Source organism: Hyperolius riggenbachi, chromosome 8 (genome assembly GCF_040937935.1).
Source record: "Hyperolius riggenbachi isolate aHypRig1 chromosome 8, aHypRig1.pri, whole genome shotgun sequence".
In the NCBI taxonomy this organism is placed as follows: domain Eukaryota; kingdom Metazoa; phylum Chordata; class Amphibia; order Anura; family Hyperoliidae; genus Hyperolius; species Hyperolius riggenbachi.
This window is the reverse complement of record NC_090653.1, coordinates 38,391,233-38,410,477: the sequence shown is the minus strand read 5'-3', so window position 1 is coordinate 38,410,477 and position 19,245 is coordinate 38,391,233. Positions and strand designations below refer to the sequence as shown.

Below are 19,245 nucleotides of genomic sequence, written 5' to 3'. Positions count from 1 at the left end.
CAGAATTTATTTCCAGCCGGGTGGGGTGCATGGGGGGGAATGCAGGGCTGGTGCAACACGGCTTACAGCTATAATAGGAGGATGAGGAGGCGAGCCGATGACAGCCGGGTGGGGTGCATGGGGGGGAATGCAGGGCCGGTGCAACTCTGCTTACAGCTATAATAGGAGGATGAGGAGGCGAGCCGATGACAGCCGGGTGGGGTGCATGGGGGGGAATGCAGGGCCGGTGCAACTCTGCTTACAGCTATAATAGGAGGATGAGGAGGCGAGCCGATGACAGCCGGGTGGGGTGCATGGGGGGAATGCAGGGCCGGTGCAACACGGCTTACAGCTATAATAGGAGGATGAGGAGGCGAGCCGATGACAGCCGGGTGGGGTGCATGGGGGGAATGCAGGGCCGGTGCAGCTCTGCTTACAGCTATAATAGGAGGATGAGGAGGCGAGCCGATGACAGCCGGGTGGGGTGCATGGGGGGAATGCAGGTCCGGTGCAGCTCTGCTTACAGCTATAATAGGAGGATGAGGAGGCGAGCCGATGACAGCCGGGTGGGGTGCATGGGGGGGAATGCAGGGCCGGTGCAACACGGCTTACAGCTATAATAGGAGGATGAGGAGGCGAGCCGATGACAGCCGGGTGGGGTGCATGGGGGGGAATGCAGGGCCGGTGCAACACGGCTTACAGCTATAATAGGAGGATGAGGAGGCGAGCCGATGACAGCCGGGTGGGGTGCATGGGGGGGAATGCAGGGCCGGTGCAACTCTGCTTACAGCTATAATAGGAGGATGAGGAGGCGAGCCGATGACAGCCGGGTGGGGTGCATGGGGGGAATGCAGGGCCGGTGCAGCTCTGCTTACAGCTATAATAGGAGGATGAGGAGGCGAGCCGATGACAGCCGGGTGGGGTGCATGGGGGGAATGCAGGGCCGGTGCAGCTCTGCTTACAGCTATAATAGGAGGATGAGGAGGCGAGCCGATGACAGCCGGGTGGGGTGCATGGGGGGAATGCAGGGCCGGTGCAGCTCTGCTTACAGCTATAATAGGAGGATGAGGAGGCGAGCCGATGACAGCCGGGTGGGGTGCATGGGGGGAATGCAGGGCCGGTGCAGCTTTGCTTACAGCTATAATAGGAGGATGAGGAGGCGAGCCGATGACAGCCGGGTGGGGTGCATGGGGGGGAATGCAGGGCCGGTGCAACACGGCTTACAGCTATAATAGGAGGATGAGGAGGTGAGCCGATGACAGCCGGGTGGGGTGCATGGGGGGGAATGCAGGGCCGGTGCAACACGGCTTACAGCTATAATAGGAGGATGAGGAGGCGAGCCGATGACAGCCGGGTGGGGTGCATGGGGGGGAATGCAGGGCAGGTGCAGCTCTGCTTACAGCTATAATAGGAGGATTAGGAGGCGAGCCGATGACAGCCGGGTGGGGTGCATGGGGGGGGAATGCAGGGCCGGTGCAACACGGCTTACAGCTATAATAGGAGGATGAGGAGGCGAGCCGATGACAGCCGGGTGGGGTGCATGGGGGGGAATGCAGGGCAGGTGCAGCTCTGCTTACAGCTATAATAGGAGGATGAGGAGGCGAGCCGATGACAGCCGGGTGGGGTGCATGGGGGGAATGCAGGGCCGGTGCAACACGGCTTACAGCTATAATAGGAGGATGAGGAGGCGAGCCGATGACAGCCGGGTGGGGTGCATGGGGGGAATGCAGGGCCGGTGCAGCTCTGCTTACAGCTATAATAGGAGGATGAGGAGGCGAGCCGATGACAGCCGGGTGGGGTGCATGGGGGGGAATGCAGGGCCGGTGCAGCTCTGCTTACAGCTATAATAGGAGGATGAGGAGGCGAGCCGATGACAGCCGGGTGGAGCACTCGGCTAAAAGAGCCTGGCAGGAACACTGCTATCGCTTCATGTTCCCTTTAACCCTGCTGCAGCATAGTTTTAGTGCCAGAAGCTTCCATGCATGGGACGTTATTGTGCCTGCGTTCCGTACATTGGGCTGATTTTATTGGCTCCTGGCCCCCTGATTACTGTGAACCAATCACAAGCTGTGATCTCAGGGAGTTGTGAATTGAAAGAAAGTATTTGGTCCTAAAAGTCAACCTGAACTCTCGCACAGGACAGAAGGAAAACAGAGAGAAATGCACCCTGTATGCATTAAGAGAGTTTAGCCTGTCTAATCCCCCCCCCCTCCTCATCTGTGACTAAGCACAATTGTAATTTGATCTCTTAGCTGTGTCAGCTGGTTGCCTTGGCAGAGCAGCTATTTTTTAAACACAGGATGTTAACCCTATGTCTGCTTCCATGAAAGTAGGAAGTAGACGCACTGTATATTTATTGCAAGATGTGTATCAGCTGTAACAAAGAAATGTTTTTTTTTCCCATAAAGGTTATTATGCTGTTGCTTATCTTTTGGAACAAAGAAAAAGTTCAGGTCTGATTTAAAGCGACCAAAGCCTGCAGTCCCAAAGCTGTAGGGGGGGGGGAAACGCCCCAAACGGGTACTTGCCTAGGTAGAGAGAGGAGGTTTCCCCTTCCCCTTGCTGTTCCAGCCCCAACCCCCCTCCCCGGAAGCCCGTCAACAAGGGTTTGTCCAGGGGAATAAATATAGGGCGCTGTCCGGAGTGGTCTGTTGGCTGTGGACTGTATTAGTATAGAGCAGGCATGGGCAAACTTGGCCCTCCAGCTGTTAAGGAACTACAAATCCCACAATGCATTTGCCTTTGAGTCATGACAGTGGCTGTCAGACTCCTGCAATGCATTGTGGGACGTGTAGTTCCTCAACAGCTGGAGGGCCAAGTTTGCCCATGCCTGGTATACAGGGAGTGCAGAATTATTAGGCAAATGAGTATTTTGATCACATCATCCTCTTTATGCATGTTGTCTTGCTCCAAGCTGTATAGGCCCGAAAGCCTACTACCAATTAAGCATATTAGGTGATGTGCATCTCTGTAATGAGAAGGGGTGTGGTCTAATGACATCAACACCCTATATCAGGTGTGCATAATTATTAGGCAACTTCCTTTCCTTTGGCAAAATGGGTCAAAAGAAGGACTTGACAGGCTCAGAAAAGTCAAAAATAGTGAGATATCTTGCAGAGGGATGCAGTGCTCTTAAAATTGCAAAGCTTCTGAAGCGTGATCATCGAACAATCAAGCGTTTCATTCAAAATAGTCAACAGGGTCGCAAGAAGAGTGTGGAAAAACCAAGGCGCAAAATAACTGCCCATGAACTGAGAAAAGTCAAGAGTGCAGCTGCCAAGATGCCACTTGCCAGAAGTTTGGCCATATTTCAGAGCTGCAACATCACTGGAGTGCCCAAAAGCACAAGGTGTGCAATACTCAGAGACAAGGCCAAGGTAAGAAAGGCTGAAAGACGACCACCACTGAACAAGACACACAAGCTGAAACGTCAAGACTGGGCCAAGAAATATCTCAAGACTGATTTTTCTAAGGTTTTATGGACTGATGAAATGAGAGTGAGTCTTGATGGGCCAGATGGATGGGCCCGTAGCTGGATTGGTAAAGGGCAGAGAGCTCCAGTCCGACACAGACGCCAGCAAGGTGGAGGTGGAGTACTGGTTTGGGCTGGTATCATCAAAGATGAGCTTGTGGGGCCTTTTCGGGCTGAGGATGGAGTCAAGCTCAACTCCCAGTCCTGCCAGTTTCTGGAAGACACCTTCTTCAAGCAGAGGTACAGGAAGAAGTCTGCATCCTTCAAGAAAAACATGATTTTCATGCAGGACAATGCTCCATCACACGTGTCCAAGTACGCCACAGCGTGGCTGGCAAGAAAGGGTATAAAAGTAGAAAAACTAATGACATGGCCTCCTTGTACACCAGATCTGAACCCCATTGAGAACCTGTGGTCCATCATAAAATGTGAGATTTACAAGGAGGGAAAACAGTACACCTCTCTGAACAGTGTCTGGGAGGCTGTGGTTGCTGCTGCACGCAATGTTGATGGTGAACAGATCAAAACACTGACAGAATCCATGGATGGCAGGCTTTTGAGTGTCCTTGCAAAGAAAGGTGGCTATATTGGTCACTGATTTGTTTTTGTTTTGTTTTTGAATGTCAGAAATGTATATTTGTGAATGTTGAGATGTTATATTGGTTTCACTGGTAAAACTAAATAATTTAAATGGGTATGTATTTGTTTTTTGTTAAGTTGCCTAATAATTATGCACAGTAATAGTCACCTGCACACACAGATATCCCCCTAAAATAGCTAAAACTAAAAACAAACTAAAAACTACTTTCAAAAATATTCAGCTTTGATATTAATTCGTTTTTTGGGTTCATTGAGAACATGGTTGTTGTTCAATAATAAAATTATTCCTCAAAAATACAACTTGCCTAATAATTCTGCACTCCCTGTAGAGCCTTGCTATGCTTTAATTCAAATTGCCCACCTAGACTACGATGCACAAATAACTATGATTGGGATTAGATTGTGAGCTCAACTGAATAACAAGACAATATACTCTGCACAGCGTTGTGGAAGATGGCGCTATAAATACTATATAATAATACTGCACATACATGGCAGCCAGGGGCGCCTCTAGCAATTTTGTCACTCCAGGCGAGAAAACCTGTGGCGCCTCCAAACCCCCCCCCCCCCCCCCCCTTCATGAAAATAGTAGCGGAAGCATAGTGGGGAAGCGTATCACCAGAAAATAATCCTAATGCGGCAGCGTTTTACCAGAAAAATGCACAATGCGGGCAGCATTTCACCAGAAAATACACATAGGCAGGACTCCACTTTCATGAGGCACAAAGAAGGACAGAAGGAAGCACAAAGGGGGGGGGGGGGGGGAGGGGGCACAAGGGGACTGAATAAGGCACACAGAGCGACATACGGAGGCAAAGGGGGACAGAAGGAGGCATGAGGGTCAGAAGAAGCCACAAAAGAGGACAGAAAGAGGCACAAGGGAACAGAAAGGGGGACACAAGGGGAGGGCAACAAAAGGCACAATGGGGGTCATTATGAGACACCAAGGAGGACAGAAGGAAGCACAGAAGGACAGACAAAAGGGCAACAAAAGAAGGCACAATGGGGGTCATTATGAGACACCAAGGAGGACAGAAGGAGGCATGGGAGGACAGAAGGAGGCATGGGAGGACAGAAGGAGGCACACAGAGGGGCAGCGGCCGGTACAGGGGGACAGAAGAAGGCATAAGGGCCAGAAGGAGGCACAGGATGAAAAAAGGAGGCACAGGGGGAAAGAAGGAAGCACAAAGGGAGACAGAAAAAAACACAAAGGGGGCAGAATGAGGCACACAAGGGTGACAGAAGAAGGCAGAGGGGATGTAAGGAGGCACAGGGAGACAAAAGGAGGCAGAGGGGGACAGACAGAGCCACAGGGAGACAGAAAAAGGCACAAAGGGGCACAGAATGAGGCACAGGGGGACAGAGGAAGGTGCAGCGGACAGAGGTGGCACATGGGGACTGAAGAGGCACATGGAGACAGAATGAGGCACATGAGGACAGAAGAAGGCAGAGTGGGACTGAAGGAGGAACGGGGGCAGAGGTAGCACAGGGGACATAGAAAGGCATAAGGGGACATAAAGAGGCACAGGGGGACAGAAGGAGGCAGAGGTGGCACAGGGGGACTGAAGGAGGCACATGAAGACAGAAGGAGGCATAAAGGGAGACAGAAGGACAAACAGGAGGTCAGACATGGCACAAGGGACTGAAGGAGGCGCAAAGGGGAGAAAAAGGATGTACAAGGCACAGAGGGACACAGTGGCAGCTGCGTGCAACTTACGCTAAGCAGATGCAGCAGAAGCAAGTAATAGAACATCCATGGGGCGGGCTTAATCAAGGGGTGGGACTTAATCCAACAACATGGTGTCCCCAGGACCAATGGCACTCCAGGCAATGGCCTGTACTGCCTATGCCTAAAGGCTCCCCTGATGGCAGCAACCAGCAGGTGATGTATCCATCCACTGTAGAGCACCCACATGAAATTACTCTTAGTTGATTTCTGTCCCCATCTGTATGCTGATGGCTATGTATGTGCACAACGTTTCTGCCTTGTACTGTATCCCACAGTGTCTTGCCATGTCCTGTTTATAGATGGCCAATGAGTCGCTAATCTGTCTGATTTTCATGCATATTTATCGCAAATGGTGCACAGTTTGGCTGGTGCCAATCTAATGCACTTCTTTATGATTTGGATTGGTTAAATATAAAGCTGCAAAGAGTTTGCTGTAAACTTCCATGCAAGGTAGAAACAAATAGGCATCTCCTCGACCATTTCTGATGCTTCAAAAAAGCCAGTTACCAGAATAGGTGAACATTGTATAAGAATGCTGTAGCCTTCTCCAGCTAAGCTCCGCCTCCCTCCCAGAATCCTCCAGGAAATATCTCACTTTTTTCCTTTTTTTTTTTTTAATCCACAGCTTCCCAACGCTGATGAGCTCACATCTACACAGGCTGGCGTTTACAGGGAATGGTAAGTAAGGAGGCCTGTGTCCCTGGTATTGGTGGGAGGGTGTAAGTGTCCATCAGCACTCGCAATAGGTGAACCTGAATCTCGCGCTCACATCCTTAGATGGGACTTGGTACATAGAGGGCACGCTAGCTGAACGTGTTATATGGGTGAAGTGATGACTGGATTATCCTTCCAGCTCTTTCTGATGTCGGGAGATGTGGTTTTGTCTGGGAGGGGGAGGTTAGATCAAGGCTGTGGAGTCGGTACAAAAATACTCCAACTCCTCAGTTTATGAAACCCCTAACTCCAGGTTCCCAAAATGGCTCCAACTCCTTATTCTAATACTTTCCAGAGCTGAGGATTTGGTATGAAAATCGCCCGACTCCGACGCCTCAGTTTATGAAACCACCGACTCCAAGTTCCCAAAATTTCTCCGACTCCAACTCCGGCTGCACAGCCCTGGGTTAGATGGCTATTTAAAAAAAAAAGGAATCGCATTATCCCTGAAGTCGGGGACCGTGCAAGTAAATACAGGGGAAATGAATTTGAGGAATCTTTAGTGAGAGGAGCTTCAAGGGATAAAAGTGAAAAATAATTCTGGAATTGAGCCTAAATATAAAGCAACACATTTGATGTTTATTTTATTATACTGGTTGGTGTATAATATTTTGTATTGTTCGAGCTACGACTACCTCCAACTGATTTGGGTATAACAATGTGATTGATTCATGAATAATTACCGCACTAAGTAGCGTGGGTTAATCCAGCGAGCGATACTGTCAGCGTAGCCAGCGCTCTTCAGCTACGCGCGCTCCTTTGAAGTACCACCCAATGCTATGTAGAGTGGCTGAGATACTTTAATTGCGCAGCCTCTACGACATTAATTAACATAGTACGGCCGCGCTAAATGTTCATGAATCGACCCCAATGTCAGCAGTATCAGAGGACAGTTCAGGGAAGACAGCTATATAGACCACAGTCCTAACAATTAAAGGACACCAGAGGCGAAAATAAACTAATGAAATTAGATAGATTGTATCTATCTTCTGTCTCCTTAAAATCACTTTTTAATATATTCCACAGTTTTATTTTAAGTTTAAATCTGCTTTTTAATTTTTAAGTGTTTTATTGTTTTTGCTCAATGACACATTCATTGACGTATGCCAGAGCTAAAATCTATGAACTATTTACCCTTTTTATCTCTTTCCGGCTCTCAGAAGCCATTGTCTGCTAGGAAAGTGATTTATAGTTGGAATTTCTTATCAGTGAGGGTCACACTGTAGTCACTTCCTGTCTGAGTCAGGACTGAGTCAGCCACTTACATACCTGATATTTAACTCTTTCAGGCAGGAAAAGAAAAAAGGAACACAGCCTAGTTATTTGTGTGCTAGGCACTGTACATACACATATCTATCTCATCATGTCATGTCACCACGGGTATCCTTTAAATATCATCATGTGAGGCTCTCGGTGATGCGAGGATAAATGACCCCTGGTGTTGTGTTTCTTCTCTTCACAGGATGTAGGCATTAAGGAGTTTGAGGATGTCGCTGTGCACTTTTCTGAGGAGGAATGGGTCTCTCTAGGTGAGGAGCAGAAGAAGCTGTACAAGGATGTGATGATGGAGAATTACCAGGCCCTGAGTTCTCTCGGTGAGTGAAGACTGGAAAGAAGCTTCCTAAACAGTATTCCTACTCCTACAATAGTCTCTGCCACCGTAGCCTCTCTGCATTGTGCCCAGTGGGCACAAATTATCTCAAGGAAGACCTCTTCTGAGTGTCATTGGCCTGTGGATTAATGTGAAAACCACCTAATACTGATAAGAAGATGGGTGCAAAGGCCAATGAATATTAATATCTTGGGGGAGTAAAGACTACCTAATACAGTAGAATCTCATAGTTCAATCTGATATAGTAAAGTCAGTCCTTAGGTCCGAGCAAATGCGTATGTATAAATATATACGTATGGGCTTTGGGTCATAGGGGAGAAAATCGCTTTACAAATGTTTTGTTGTTGTATAAATATTCCTCCAGCCCCCTTGAGGCTGCTCAGTCCATCGCTTTCTCCCCGGGCCGCTCCTGATGGGCGCCCCGGGACTCTGGCCTAGTCACGCATGCCCAGCTGCGCTTTCCAGTTAGCGGGGGCACGCGCAAGGCCAGGCCATGCATGCACAATTAAGCGCATCTAGACCAGAGTACCGGGCTGTCCAGTGGGGACAGGAGGGGTCTGGGGAGACAGCGAGGGACTGAGCGGCCTCAAGAGGCTGGAGGGAAGCCCCAGTATAAAACCCAAAACTTCTTTTGTCTCTGGTTCTCTTTAAAGAGGAGCTGTTAGGTATAGGGTCTCAGAGAAAAAAACACATATATCAGTAGCTAAAGATTGGCTGTACTTATATTACATATGCATTTCACTGTCCACGTTTGGATTTCACAGAATTTTTATATAATATTTGCAGAGAATGATGCTCCTGACAGTTCATGGCAGGTTCCATGTTTGTCTGTCTTGTATGAAGCCAATTGTGATGTCATATCCTCCCCTTCCTTGCTTCCTGATGATTCGACTCACAAAAAAGATCAGGATCAAAGATCCTAATGGTTCATGATCCGGACAACACTACTGTGCAGTGAATATTAATTAGCCATGTGGCTAGGAACAATAGCGGACTCATTCAGTATACTCTAACAGAACATGTGCCCTGTGAACAGCATATTGATTTTTCAGTGCTGGCTGCTGTTACAAGCTGCTGTAACATGAGCCTGTAACTTCCCACTGTGAAAGCAGCCTTAGGGTGGGATAGGCAAATGAAGGGGAGGACCAAGGGAGTGCACTGGGGAGAAGAAGCAGCCCCAGAATGCTTTGCAGTATCTGTTATGCGTCCTGCCGGCCTCCTTAGGAGCTTGGGAATGCAGAGCCTTGCTGTTCAGCAAACCTCAAAGTAAGAGAGATTTTTAACTTCAGTATTGCCTTTTTGGCTTCCTTCTAAACTGTTTAACACAGGAGAATAGAGGTTTGAATTAGCTTTTGCAGCCTGACAGTTACTCTTTAATCTAGCACGTGTATGGACCTTTAAATAAGCAGCAGCTGTGGTAAAAATTAGAATAATGTTGCTGCCAGCTTTATCTGTGTGACATGGCCTGGCCCTGATTGGGCAGGTATCATGGAATCATTCTCACTAAAGAGATGAGTATGAGTTTAACAAGATTGCTAAGATAGTAAACCTTTACAGAGAGATTCTTTGATCCCACTGAGCCTGTAATATGTTTGGGGCTGATATGCTAAGCTGTATCCAGGCACCAACTGCATTTATCTATTTGTTTTTTTTTTCAGGGAGCGTCTGTAGGAAACCAGAAATAATATCCAAAATTGAACAAGAAAAAGAGTTGTCTACCAGGGACCTGCTGCAACGTGTGGAGGAGAAAGACAAGGAGGAGCCCCCTATAGGTCAGAATGTAAAAAACACATTTATTGTAGTGTTTTTAATATTTGTGTAACATTTACATTTAATAAGGTAGAGTTCACATAGAACAGCAACCAAAGTTCACATAGTACATAGACATTTAACCAATCTGCAGAGCTGCGTAATATGTTGCCGCTTTATAAATACAATAAATTAATTAAACAGCAAACACCTGGACAACGGCTTATGGTAATTTTACCAGTGACAATGTTTTGAGGATGGCTAAAGCTGATTCCATGACCGCACCCTTATATTTCACTGCTGAAATTTGCCAAGACCCGTAAATATGTAGCCGTTAAGCGCTACCTGAACGCTGCAGCAGCCCTCCACCATGCCGCCTAAACTGTGTGTATGGCACATAGCCATAGTCAGCATGTGCAACAGGGCTGTGGAGTCAGTACAAAAACCATCTCCTCCTCAGTTTATGAAACCTTCAATAGGGATGGCCCTGCTTAGGAGAGCTCATGGAGAAGCATGTGATCAGTTTGATCAGCTGATAGATTTGTAAATTCCTGATTTGCCGGTCCTGGTCATGTGTTAAACCAGGAACTCATCGCAGCAAATCAGGACCTTACAAATCTATTAGCTGGTCAAACTGATCACATGCTTCTCCATGAGTTATCCTAAGCAGGGCTATCCCTAACCTCCAACTCCAGGTACCCAAAATTGCTCCAACTCTGACGCCACATCCCTGGTGTGCAGTGGTGTAGCAATAGGGAATGCAGAATTGGGACCGCACTGGAGCTCCTGCATCAGAGGGGCCCATTAGGGACCCTCCTTAATCCATTTTATTGGCTTTTCATTGGTGTTATGCTGGTAATAAGCACCTCTATATGTGCATTGAATACAGGTCACACTCGAAAAATTTGAATATTGGGCAAAAGTCCATTTATTTCGGTAATTCAACATAAAATGTAAAACTAATATATGAAATTGACTCATTACATGCAAAGCGAGATATTCCAAGCCTTTATTTGTTATAATGTTGATGATTATGGCTTACAGCTTATGAGAACCCCATAATCAACATCTCAGACCATTAGAATATTGTGAAAATGTTCAGTATTCTCAGCTAAAAGCGACAGACTCTAATCAGCTAATTCATCCAAATCACCTGCAAAGGGTTCCGATTTCATTTATTAGTTTCACTTTTTAAGTTGAATTACGTCACTTCCGTGCTTGCTGCTTCCGGCTTGGAGGAGGAAGCATGGTAGTAACGTAAAACATAAGTGGAGCGCATCGGCTATAGGCGGCAACATGGCTAACATAACCCCGCCCTCCCATGGCTAGTAAGTGCTACTCGTAATTTTGATTACATTGCCAGCTGTAGATACACAGCTCCAGCATCCCTGCAGAAGTGTAGGCTTCCTCTTTGTAGGATAATTTTGTTGTTATAGAAGATCTGTGGAAGCAGGTGTGGTGCCAAGGGATGCAAATGTTTCAGTTCCTGCTTTGTGTAGACATATGAACCAGTTAGAGAAACAGAGAGAGGGATATTGTGGGTATCTGTAACACTGAGTTGTATTATGTTGCCATTTTTTCCAGCAAGCATCCTGGAAAAAAAAAAAAAAAGTATAGCATTTGCAACCTTATTGACCTTTACTTACAACATGGCTTGTGTAGTGATGATATACTGTATATGCTATGTGGATTTTTGTTCCAAAGTGGAGTGACCCTTTAAAATATTTTCTTTATGCTGTCCGTTGGTATTTGCAGGTTGTATCATTATAAGACCAGAAATATTGGCTCATCTTCCGGAACTTCTTACAGACGATGAAGAGCTATCCGGTAGGATTAATGTCCAACTAAACTCTGGCTGCATGATCGCTGGCAGGGATTGGCCCCCACAAGCTATGCACAGAAACCCCGGTCTAACCTGATAAATAATGCTTTATTTTGCAGTCTCATTTATTGCACAACATGCTGCATCCTCTGCATTGTACAGCAAATTGCTGCTCTAGGAGTCGTATACAATATTTGTTTTTGTTTCATCTCTTTATTAGTTTTATTACTAAAATAGTTATTTTAAATATTTAATTGTTTTATAATTGGGGAAATGTGTATCTGTATATGGTAATTCTCCCTCCTCTATACAGACTGCATCTACCTGGAGATTGACTCTGACTCTGAGACAGAGCAAGAAAAGAAATCCTCTCTGAGTGACACAGATCTACACGAGGACAATGAATCAGGTTAGTAAGAGTCGCCAGTCACATGTTTTATATGAGAACAGTTAAGAGTAACTGTATACAAATACTTGAAGCTGACCTAAACCCAGAACTTCCTCTCTTTGCTGCAAGATAAGCAACAGCATAATAACCTGTAAAGAAAAAAACATGTATTTGTTGCAACCCACAGAACTCGTACTGAGATTCTGCAGAGTGGTTACTTCCTGGTTTTGTGGGAGCAGATAAAGGGTTAACCTCCTATGTTTACATATTAGCTTGTCTGAATAGCACACCCCAGGGCACAGATCAAACAAAGCTGAGAGCTAAAATTACAATCGCTCATTATTGACAGATAAGGGACAATTAGACAGACTGCTATCTCTAAATTCACACAATATGTGCTTCTCTGTTGTTTTTTTATTATTGTATTTCTCTTTGGAAGAGTTTGGGTTCTCTTTAAAAGGGCACAAACCAATTATCAAAAATAAATAAATTATACCCAGGCAGTTCAATACTTACAAACGACTGTTTTTGTTATTGCATATTTTTGTTGTACAATGTTACAACATTGTATAAACTGATGTAAGTAGTTTAAACACATTAAAAAACAACAAAAAAACACAGTTTATATCATATGTCCAATTACAGAGTTGTTAGAAATTAAATCCTTTATCCACATTTCTTTATGTATAAGACAGGACTTAACAAACACATTTAACCTATTTTGGTTGTTTCTACGTCCAGGAACCATGCGCGCTCCCGCGGCCCGCGGTTCGTTAGCCAGGCAATCAGTGAATCGGGCCATGGTGCCCGATCACTGATTCCTCTCCCCCGCTGAAAAAGCGACAGCTTCTCTCGGAAGCTGCGCCTTTTCTGGCTGTTACCTCCCCCATGCATCGCTCTAAGCGTATGTTACGCTTAGAGTGACGTCATGTAAACAAACTCATGGCCGCCATCTTGTGGCCAAAAAGTAATACTACAACTAAAAGTAAAAAAAATTAAAAATTAACACACATTTACATTATAAACATATTGTTTACATCCCACCCTCCCAAAACTACCCAAATAAAATGTTTGATATATATATAAAAAAAAAACCATTACAATAAAAAAAAAAACATGTAAATATTTACCTAAGGGTCTAAACTTTTTAAATATCAATGTAAAGATGATATATTTCTATATTTTTTTATTTTATTTTAAACTTGTAAATAGTGATAGATGCAAAACGGAAAAAATGCACCTTTATTTCCAAATAAAATATTGTCGCCATACATTGTGATAGGGACATAATTTTAACGGAATGTATTTAGGGCATTTCTGGGGGACATGATTCTCATTCTGCCACAGGGATGTGGCCAAACAACTTGGATTTTGATGCTGAAGATGGCAGCACAGCAATGAGAGGTTAAAAAAAAAAATCCACAACAGAATCTCTTTAACAATCTCCCATTTGTAGGTATGGAGCAACCAGTATATGTAGAAGTGTAAAACTAACAAAAAAATATTCTGTAAATGTATTAAAGCGGGCTTAAAGAAAATCTGTAATGAAAAAACCTCCCCTGGGGGGGTACTCACCTCGGGTGGGGGAAGCCTCCGGATCCTATTGAGGCTTCCCCCGTCCTCCTCGGTCCCACAGCGGCGGCGAAAATCCTCCCGGAGTGGTGGCGATGAAAATATATGGCTCCAGCGCAGGCGCAGTATCCGCTCACTGTATGGAGATAGGCGAAAATAGCCGATCTCCGTCGGGCCGCTCTACTGCGCAGGTGCAAGTCTCCTGCGCAGTAGAGCGGACCCGACGGAGATCAGCTATTTTCGCCTATCTCCCTGGAAGAGCCGCAACAGCGCCCCAGCTGGAGCCAGAAAAGGTAAATATTGCACAGTGCGACAAATTGTCACCTGCGTTCCGTGGGCTGAAGCGAGACCGCCGTGGGACACAGGAGGACGGGGGAAGCCTCAATAGGGTCCAGAGGCTTCCTCCTACCGAAGTGCTTACCCCCCAGGGGAACACTTTTTCAGTACAGGTTTTCTTTAACCTCCCTGACGTTATGGTTAGTTCCAGATTTAGGGTCTAAAAGCCGTGAAATTTTTTCACAAGCTTTTAGACCCTAAAACAAGAAAAAAAAAACATACCTCAGAGAGATCTGCAGCAGCTCTTGCATATAACTCACTCAGGCACAGGATTGCCGCTCTGAGCCATCCCGAGCCTGACTCGGGATTACCGCTAAGGAGGTTAATCTACTGACAGAATTAGTGGCTCTCCTGTTGCCTCCTGAGTTAGTGACGGAGCAGCTCACTCGCGGGGAACAAGAAGCGCAGCTGCTGGTCTAGCTTATCGTTTCTCTCCCTGCAGATAACTGTCAGGAATGTCGGAACATTGCTACCTTCCAGCCTCGTGCCGAAGGTGTAGTTGTGGTTTTTTGGGGGTTTCGTTTTTTTTGTTGGTGTTGTTCTTGCTACGCTGCTCTGACAGCAGTTCAGCACCTGTGAAACCCCCATACCCAGCTGCGGGTCACGATCTTACAGAGGGCGAATGGGCGTCGTGGAGAAGACTGGAGCTGCGGCGTGGGCACTGATAGACTTCAAGGGGCTGGAAGAATCCCCAGGGGAGTAAAAACTTTTTTTTTTTTTCCTGCCTCATGTATCCTTTAAAGGGATCCTTAACTGAAAAAAGTGTTTCACTTCACTGGGACCAGCCCCTCCGCAGCCGCCCTTTGCCCGCGGTGTGCCGAAGTGATCCTCCGTTCCCCCACTGCGGCTTACTTTCGATCCGCCGACCACTGCGCCTGCACGGCCCTTGCCACGCATATCCTCATAAGTGTTTACGCCATCGGCCGCGTCCTGTGCTGGTGCAGTAAGAGGTTCTCTCTTGCTGTGCCTGTGCAGGACACTTCAATGACGTGAACTTTAACCACTTAACGACCGCCTAGTGCCGATAAGCGTCGGCAGGTCGCAGTTGTGTTTCCATGGAGCGGCCGTTCCATGTCAGTTCACGGAGGGTGTGTCCGTGAACAGCCTGCGAGCCTCCGATCGCGGCTCGCAGGCTAAATGTAAACACACGGGGAAGAAATCCCCGCTGTTTACATCATTCGGCGCAGTAGCGCCGTAAAGGAGATCGGCGATCCCCGGCCTCTGATTGGCCGGCATCTGATAGGCTGAAGCCTATCAGAAGCAGTGCAGGACGGATCGCCGTCCTGTGCCGCCCACAGCAAGGAGGGGAGGTAGGGAAGGAGAGGGAGGGCAGAATAGCGCTGCGGAGGGGGCTTTGAGGAGCCCCCCGCAAAACACAAACAGCCGGCGGCGATCAGATCCCCCCCCAGCAGAACATCCCCCTAGTGGGGAAAAAAAAGGGGGGGGGGGGGGGGAGTCTGATCGCCATGCTACAAACACGATCTGTGCTGTGGGCTGAAGAGAAGGGAAAATCCCCTGGTCCTTAAGTGGTTAAGGTTCACTTTAAGTGAACCTGTAAGTGATTTGTTTACTGGACACCTAAAGTTTCACAATAAAACTCCAGTCACTGGAGGGTGCAATTTATTTTAAAGAGAACCTGTACTGAAAAAAGGGCCCCTGGGGGGTACTTACCTCTGGAGGGGGAAGCCTCTGGATCCGATTGAGGCTTCCCACGTCCTCCTCAGTCCCACGGTGGTCTCTCTAGGCCCCTCCGACGCCACAGCCGACAAATTATCAAGCTGTATTAGCACCTGCAATAGGCCCAGTAGCTGCTCTCAGCTCGAAATAGGCGGAAATAGCCGATCCCAGTTGAGTCCACTCTACTGAGCAGGCGTCTGGTGCCTTCGCAGTAGAGTGGACACGACTGAGATCGGCTAGTTCCACCTGTTCTGAGCCGGGAACTGCTGCTGCGCCTGCACTGGAGCCAGAGAAGGTAAACATTTACATGACCGCAGCCTAGAGAGACCACCGTGGGACGGAGGAGAACAGGGGAAGCCTCAATCGGATGCAGAGGCTTCCCCCTCCTGAGGTAAGTACTCTCCAGGGGCACTTTTTTCAGTACAGGTTCTCTTTAAGAAATGGCAAAATCTATCTTAATTCCAGGTGTCGTCTTATTTCAGGCTTGTTTTCTCTCTGTGTTTTAGATTCTATGCATTTGGATGCTGATAACTCTTTGGTGGATGATCTGGAGAAAGTGGCGAGTCTGAGCGATGCAGCGGAGTATGACGGGGATGAGGATGACGATGGTGGGGATGATGATGACGACGTTGATGACAATTCCTCAGGTAAGTGAAAGACAAAAGAACCCCTGGACAATAGAAGCAGCAAAGGCTGCAGCCTGGAGGGTCCATCAGTTACGGGGGGCTCCTCCTTCACGCTGGGTGTGGCCAGGAAATGGGACCACAGTGGGCATTCTTGATAAATTTTTCACATTTTATGTGTTCCTCATGGTTTCAGAAATGATCACTTTTGTGAAGCACAGGGGGAAGTGAAGACCTTAAAGAGAACCCGAGGTGGGGTTCTAACAACGAAATCCCCATAGAGAGGCTGGGTCTGCCTATAGAGCCCAGCCTCTGTTGCTAATCAGATTCCCCCTAAGCCCCCCCCCCCCCCCCCTGCGCGCTGCGAGACCCCATTAATCACAGCCGCGCTGTGCGTGCTATGTTTACCTCCTCCTGTCAGTCTCGGCGCTCCCCCCGCCTCCTGCATCGCTCCGGTCCCCGCCCACGTCCTTTCCCTCCAATCAGCGGGGAGGGAAGGGATGTGGGCGGGGACCGGATTGATGCAGGAGGCGGGGGAGCGGCGAGACTGGCATTACGGAGGCAAACACAGCCCACTCTGACATGCTGCGTGTCAGCAGCGCGGCTGCAATTTATGGGGTCCCGCAGAGCGCAGGGAATAGCAGCTGAATAGCAACAGAGGCTGGTCTCTATAGGCAGACCCAGCCTCTGTATGGGGATTTCTTTGTTAGAACCCCACCTCGGGTTCTCTTTAAAGAGAACCTGAGACGAAGCTCGGGTACAAAATGTGATGCTTACCTAAAGAGAGGGAAGCCTCAGAATCCTGTTTAGGCTTCATTCGGTGGTCTGCTGTCCCCCATCGCTGAGCGCAGCCCACAGAAGATTAGCCAAAATGCATTGTCGCTAATCATATCGGGGCTGCGCAGCTCTTCTTCCTCCAGCGTGGCTGCGCAGTAGCCGACCGAGCCTGCCCGCCTATGCGCAGTAAGCCGGTGCTGCGGGCTCACGTGGCCATGCTTCAGGAAGAGGAACTGCGCTGCCCCAATGTAGAGGGGGGGGCCGCGCTCAGCAAAGGGGGGACAACGGAGTAACGAGGGAAGCCTCTTGAGGTAAGTACATAAAACACAAAATCCAGGCTCCTCACCTCGAACTAGGACATTTAAACACTAGCAGATGTAATAGGGGGGTGCTGGATGGGGTGTGGCAAGCAAAACAGCAAAGTCAACATGAACTTCCGCACACTCATGCAAATCCCCATGCGAATCCATTCACAGCATTGTTTGCTGCATGATTTTGGTGAATGGATTTGCATGAGTGTGCAGAAGTTCATTTTGACTTTGCTCTCTTGGGGTAAGTATCTATCTGATTTTGATCCAGAGCTTCAGCACGTGATCACTTTAAACTGATTTCCTCCCACATCCCTAAAGCATACAGATTAATTGGCACTCCCCAGAAATTGGCCTTGGACTGCAATAGGAACATAAGACAGTGATGGGGATTAGATTGTGAGCTTATCTGAGGGACAGTCGGTGACCTGACTACACACTATGTAAAAGCTCGGGGGAAGATGTTGGCGCTTTATTTGATACATAATAATAATAATTTGTAATCTTAAACTATGTTTTTGGGACTTCATTCATACACTATACTTCAAACAGACGTTGCCTATAACATCCATGCACTTCATAAAAGTGTGTATAGTTTTACATCTGATTACATACGTACATTATATTCATGTAAAACCGGTTCTATCATTTCATTGCAATGATAAAGATTCCTGTATTGCCATTGCAAGCAAAGGAGCATCTAACAAGTGGTTAAAGGCCAAACAAGCAAAATCAGCAGGAGATTAAAGAGAACCCAAGGTGGGGATCTTAGAACGAAATCTATACACAGAGGCTGGGCCTGGCTATAGTGCCCAGCCTCTGTTGCTAGGTGAATCCCCGCTAAGTCCCCCCTGCGCTCCGCTCTCCCCCATAAATTACAGCCGCGCTGGCGACATGCAGCTTGTCGCAGCGGGCTGTATTTGCCTCACTAGTGTCACTCACGGCGCTCCCACGCCTCCTGCAGAGCGCCGGTCCCCGTCCCTCGCCGCTGATTGGAGGGAAGGGACGCGGGTGGGGACCGGCGCTCTGCAGGAGGCGGGGGGAGCGGCGTGAGTGACATTAGCTAGGTAAACATTGCCCGACAGCGCGGCTGTAATTTATGGGCTAGAGCGGAACGCAGGGGGGACTTAGGGGGGATTCAAATAGCAACAGAGGCTGGGCGCTATAGCCAGACCCAGCCTCTGTGTATAGATTTCGTTCTAAGATCCCCACCTCGGGTTCTCTTTAAAGTGAACAGGAGGTGAAAATAAACTTATAAGATAAACCATTATATTTACCCTCCTACTCCTAAAAATGACTTTTATATGTATCCCAGGGTTTTGTTTTATAGTTAAACATTTACAACGTAGGTTGAATGTTTTATTGTCTCTAATCAGTGGCAGCCTATTTAGTTTCCCAGAGTTAGAAAAAGGTCAATAGTTCATGTATTTTATCTCTCCCTACCCTTCGAAGTTGTATTCTGTCAGGAAAACTTTTATGGCTGTAATCTGCTTATTAGTGAATCTATCTATCTATATATATAATAGACTCAAGGCTCATACACACATCAGACCATAGTCTTTTGAAAATGAAAGATCACAGATCTGTTTTACCCCCTTCCATGTAGTATGAGAGCCATACTCTACACAGTCTATTCTATGGAGCTGAACTCCCCATCAGAAAAAAAACTTTGCAAGATGCTGCACACACAGATGCTGTACAGACACAAAAGATCTGTAGCTGCAAAAGATCTGTTCCTGCCAAAAATCCAACCCTGCAAATTGCAATGATAGTCTATGAGAACTGCAGATCATCGTACACACATGATTTAACTGACATTCATCTGCAGATCAGATCCACCAGGTTGGATTTTCAAATCTGCAGATCTGTCAGTAAAATCATGTGTGT

The 19,245-nt window shown here is 47.3% G+C and overlaps 1 protein-coding gene across 3 annotated transcripts in view; it reads left to right on the top strand.

Moving 5' to 3' along the window:
- The window catches only part of LOC137528734 (zinc finger protein 665-like), a 44,632-nt gene that overhangs the window by 7,914 nt on the left and 17,473 nt on the right, over positions 1-19,245 (top strand). For all 3 annotated transcript variants that reach the window (XM_068250257.1, XM_068250255.1, XM_068250256.1), the window contains exons 2-7: positions 6,406-6,458; positions 7,957-8,089; positions 9,765-9,878; positions 11,611-11,682; positions 11,991-12,086; positions 16,157-16,297. In XM_068250257.1, the coding sequence (XP_068106358.1) occupies positions 6,456-6,458; positions 7,957-8,089; positions 9,765-9,878; positions 11,611-11,682; positions 11,991-12,086; positions 16,157-16,297 (559 nt within the window). In that variant the 5' untranslated portion in view covers positions 6,406-6,455. The remainder of the gene's footprint in view (positions 1-6,405; positions 6,459-7,956; positions 8,090-9,764; positions 9,879-11,610; positions 11,683-11,990; positions 12,087-16,156; positions 16,298-19,245) is intronic.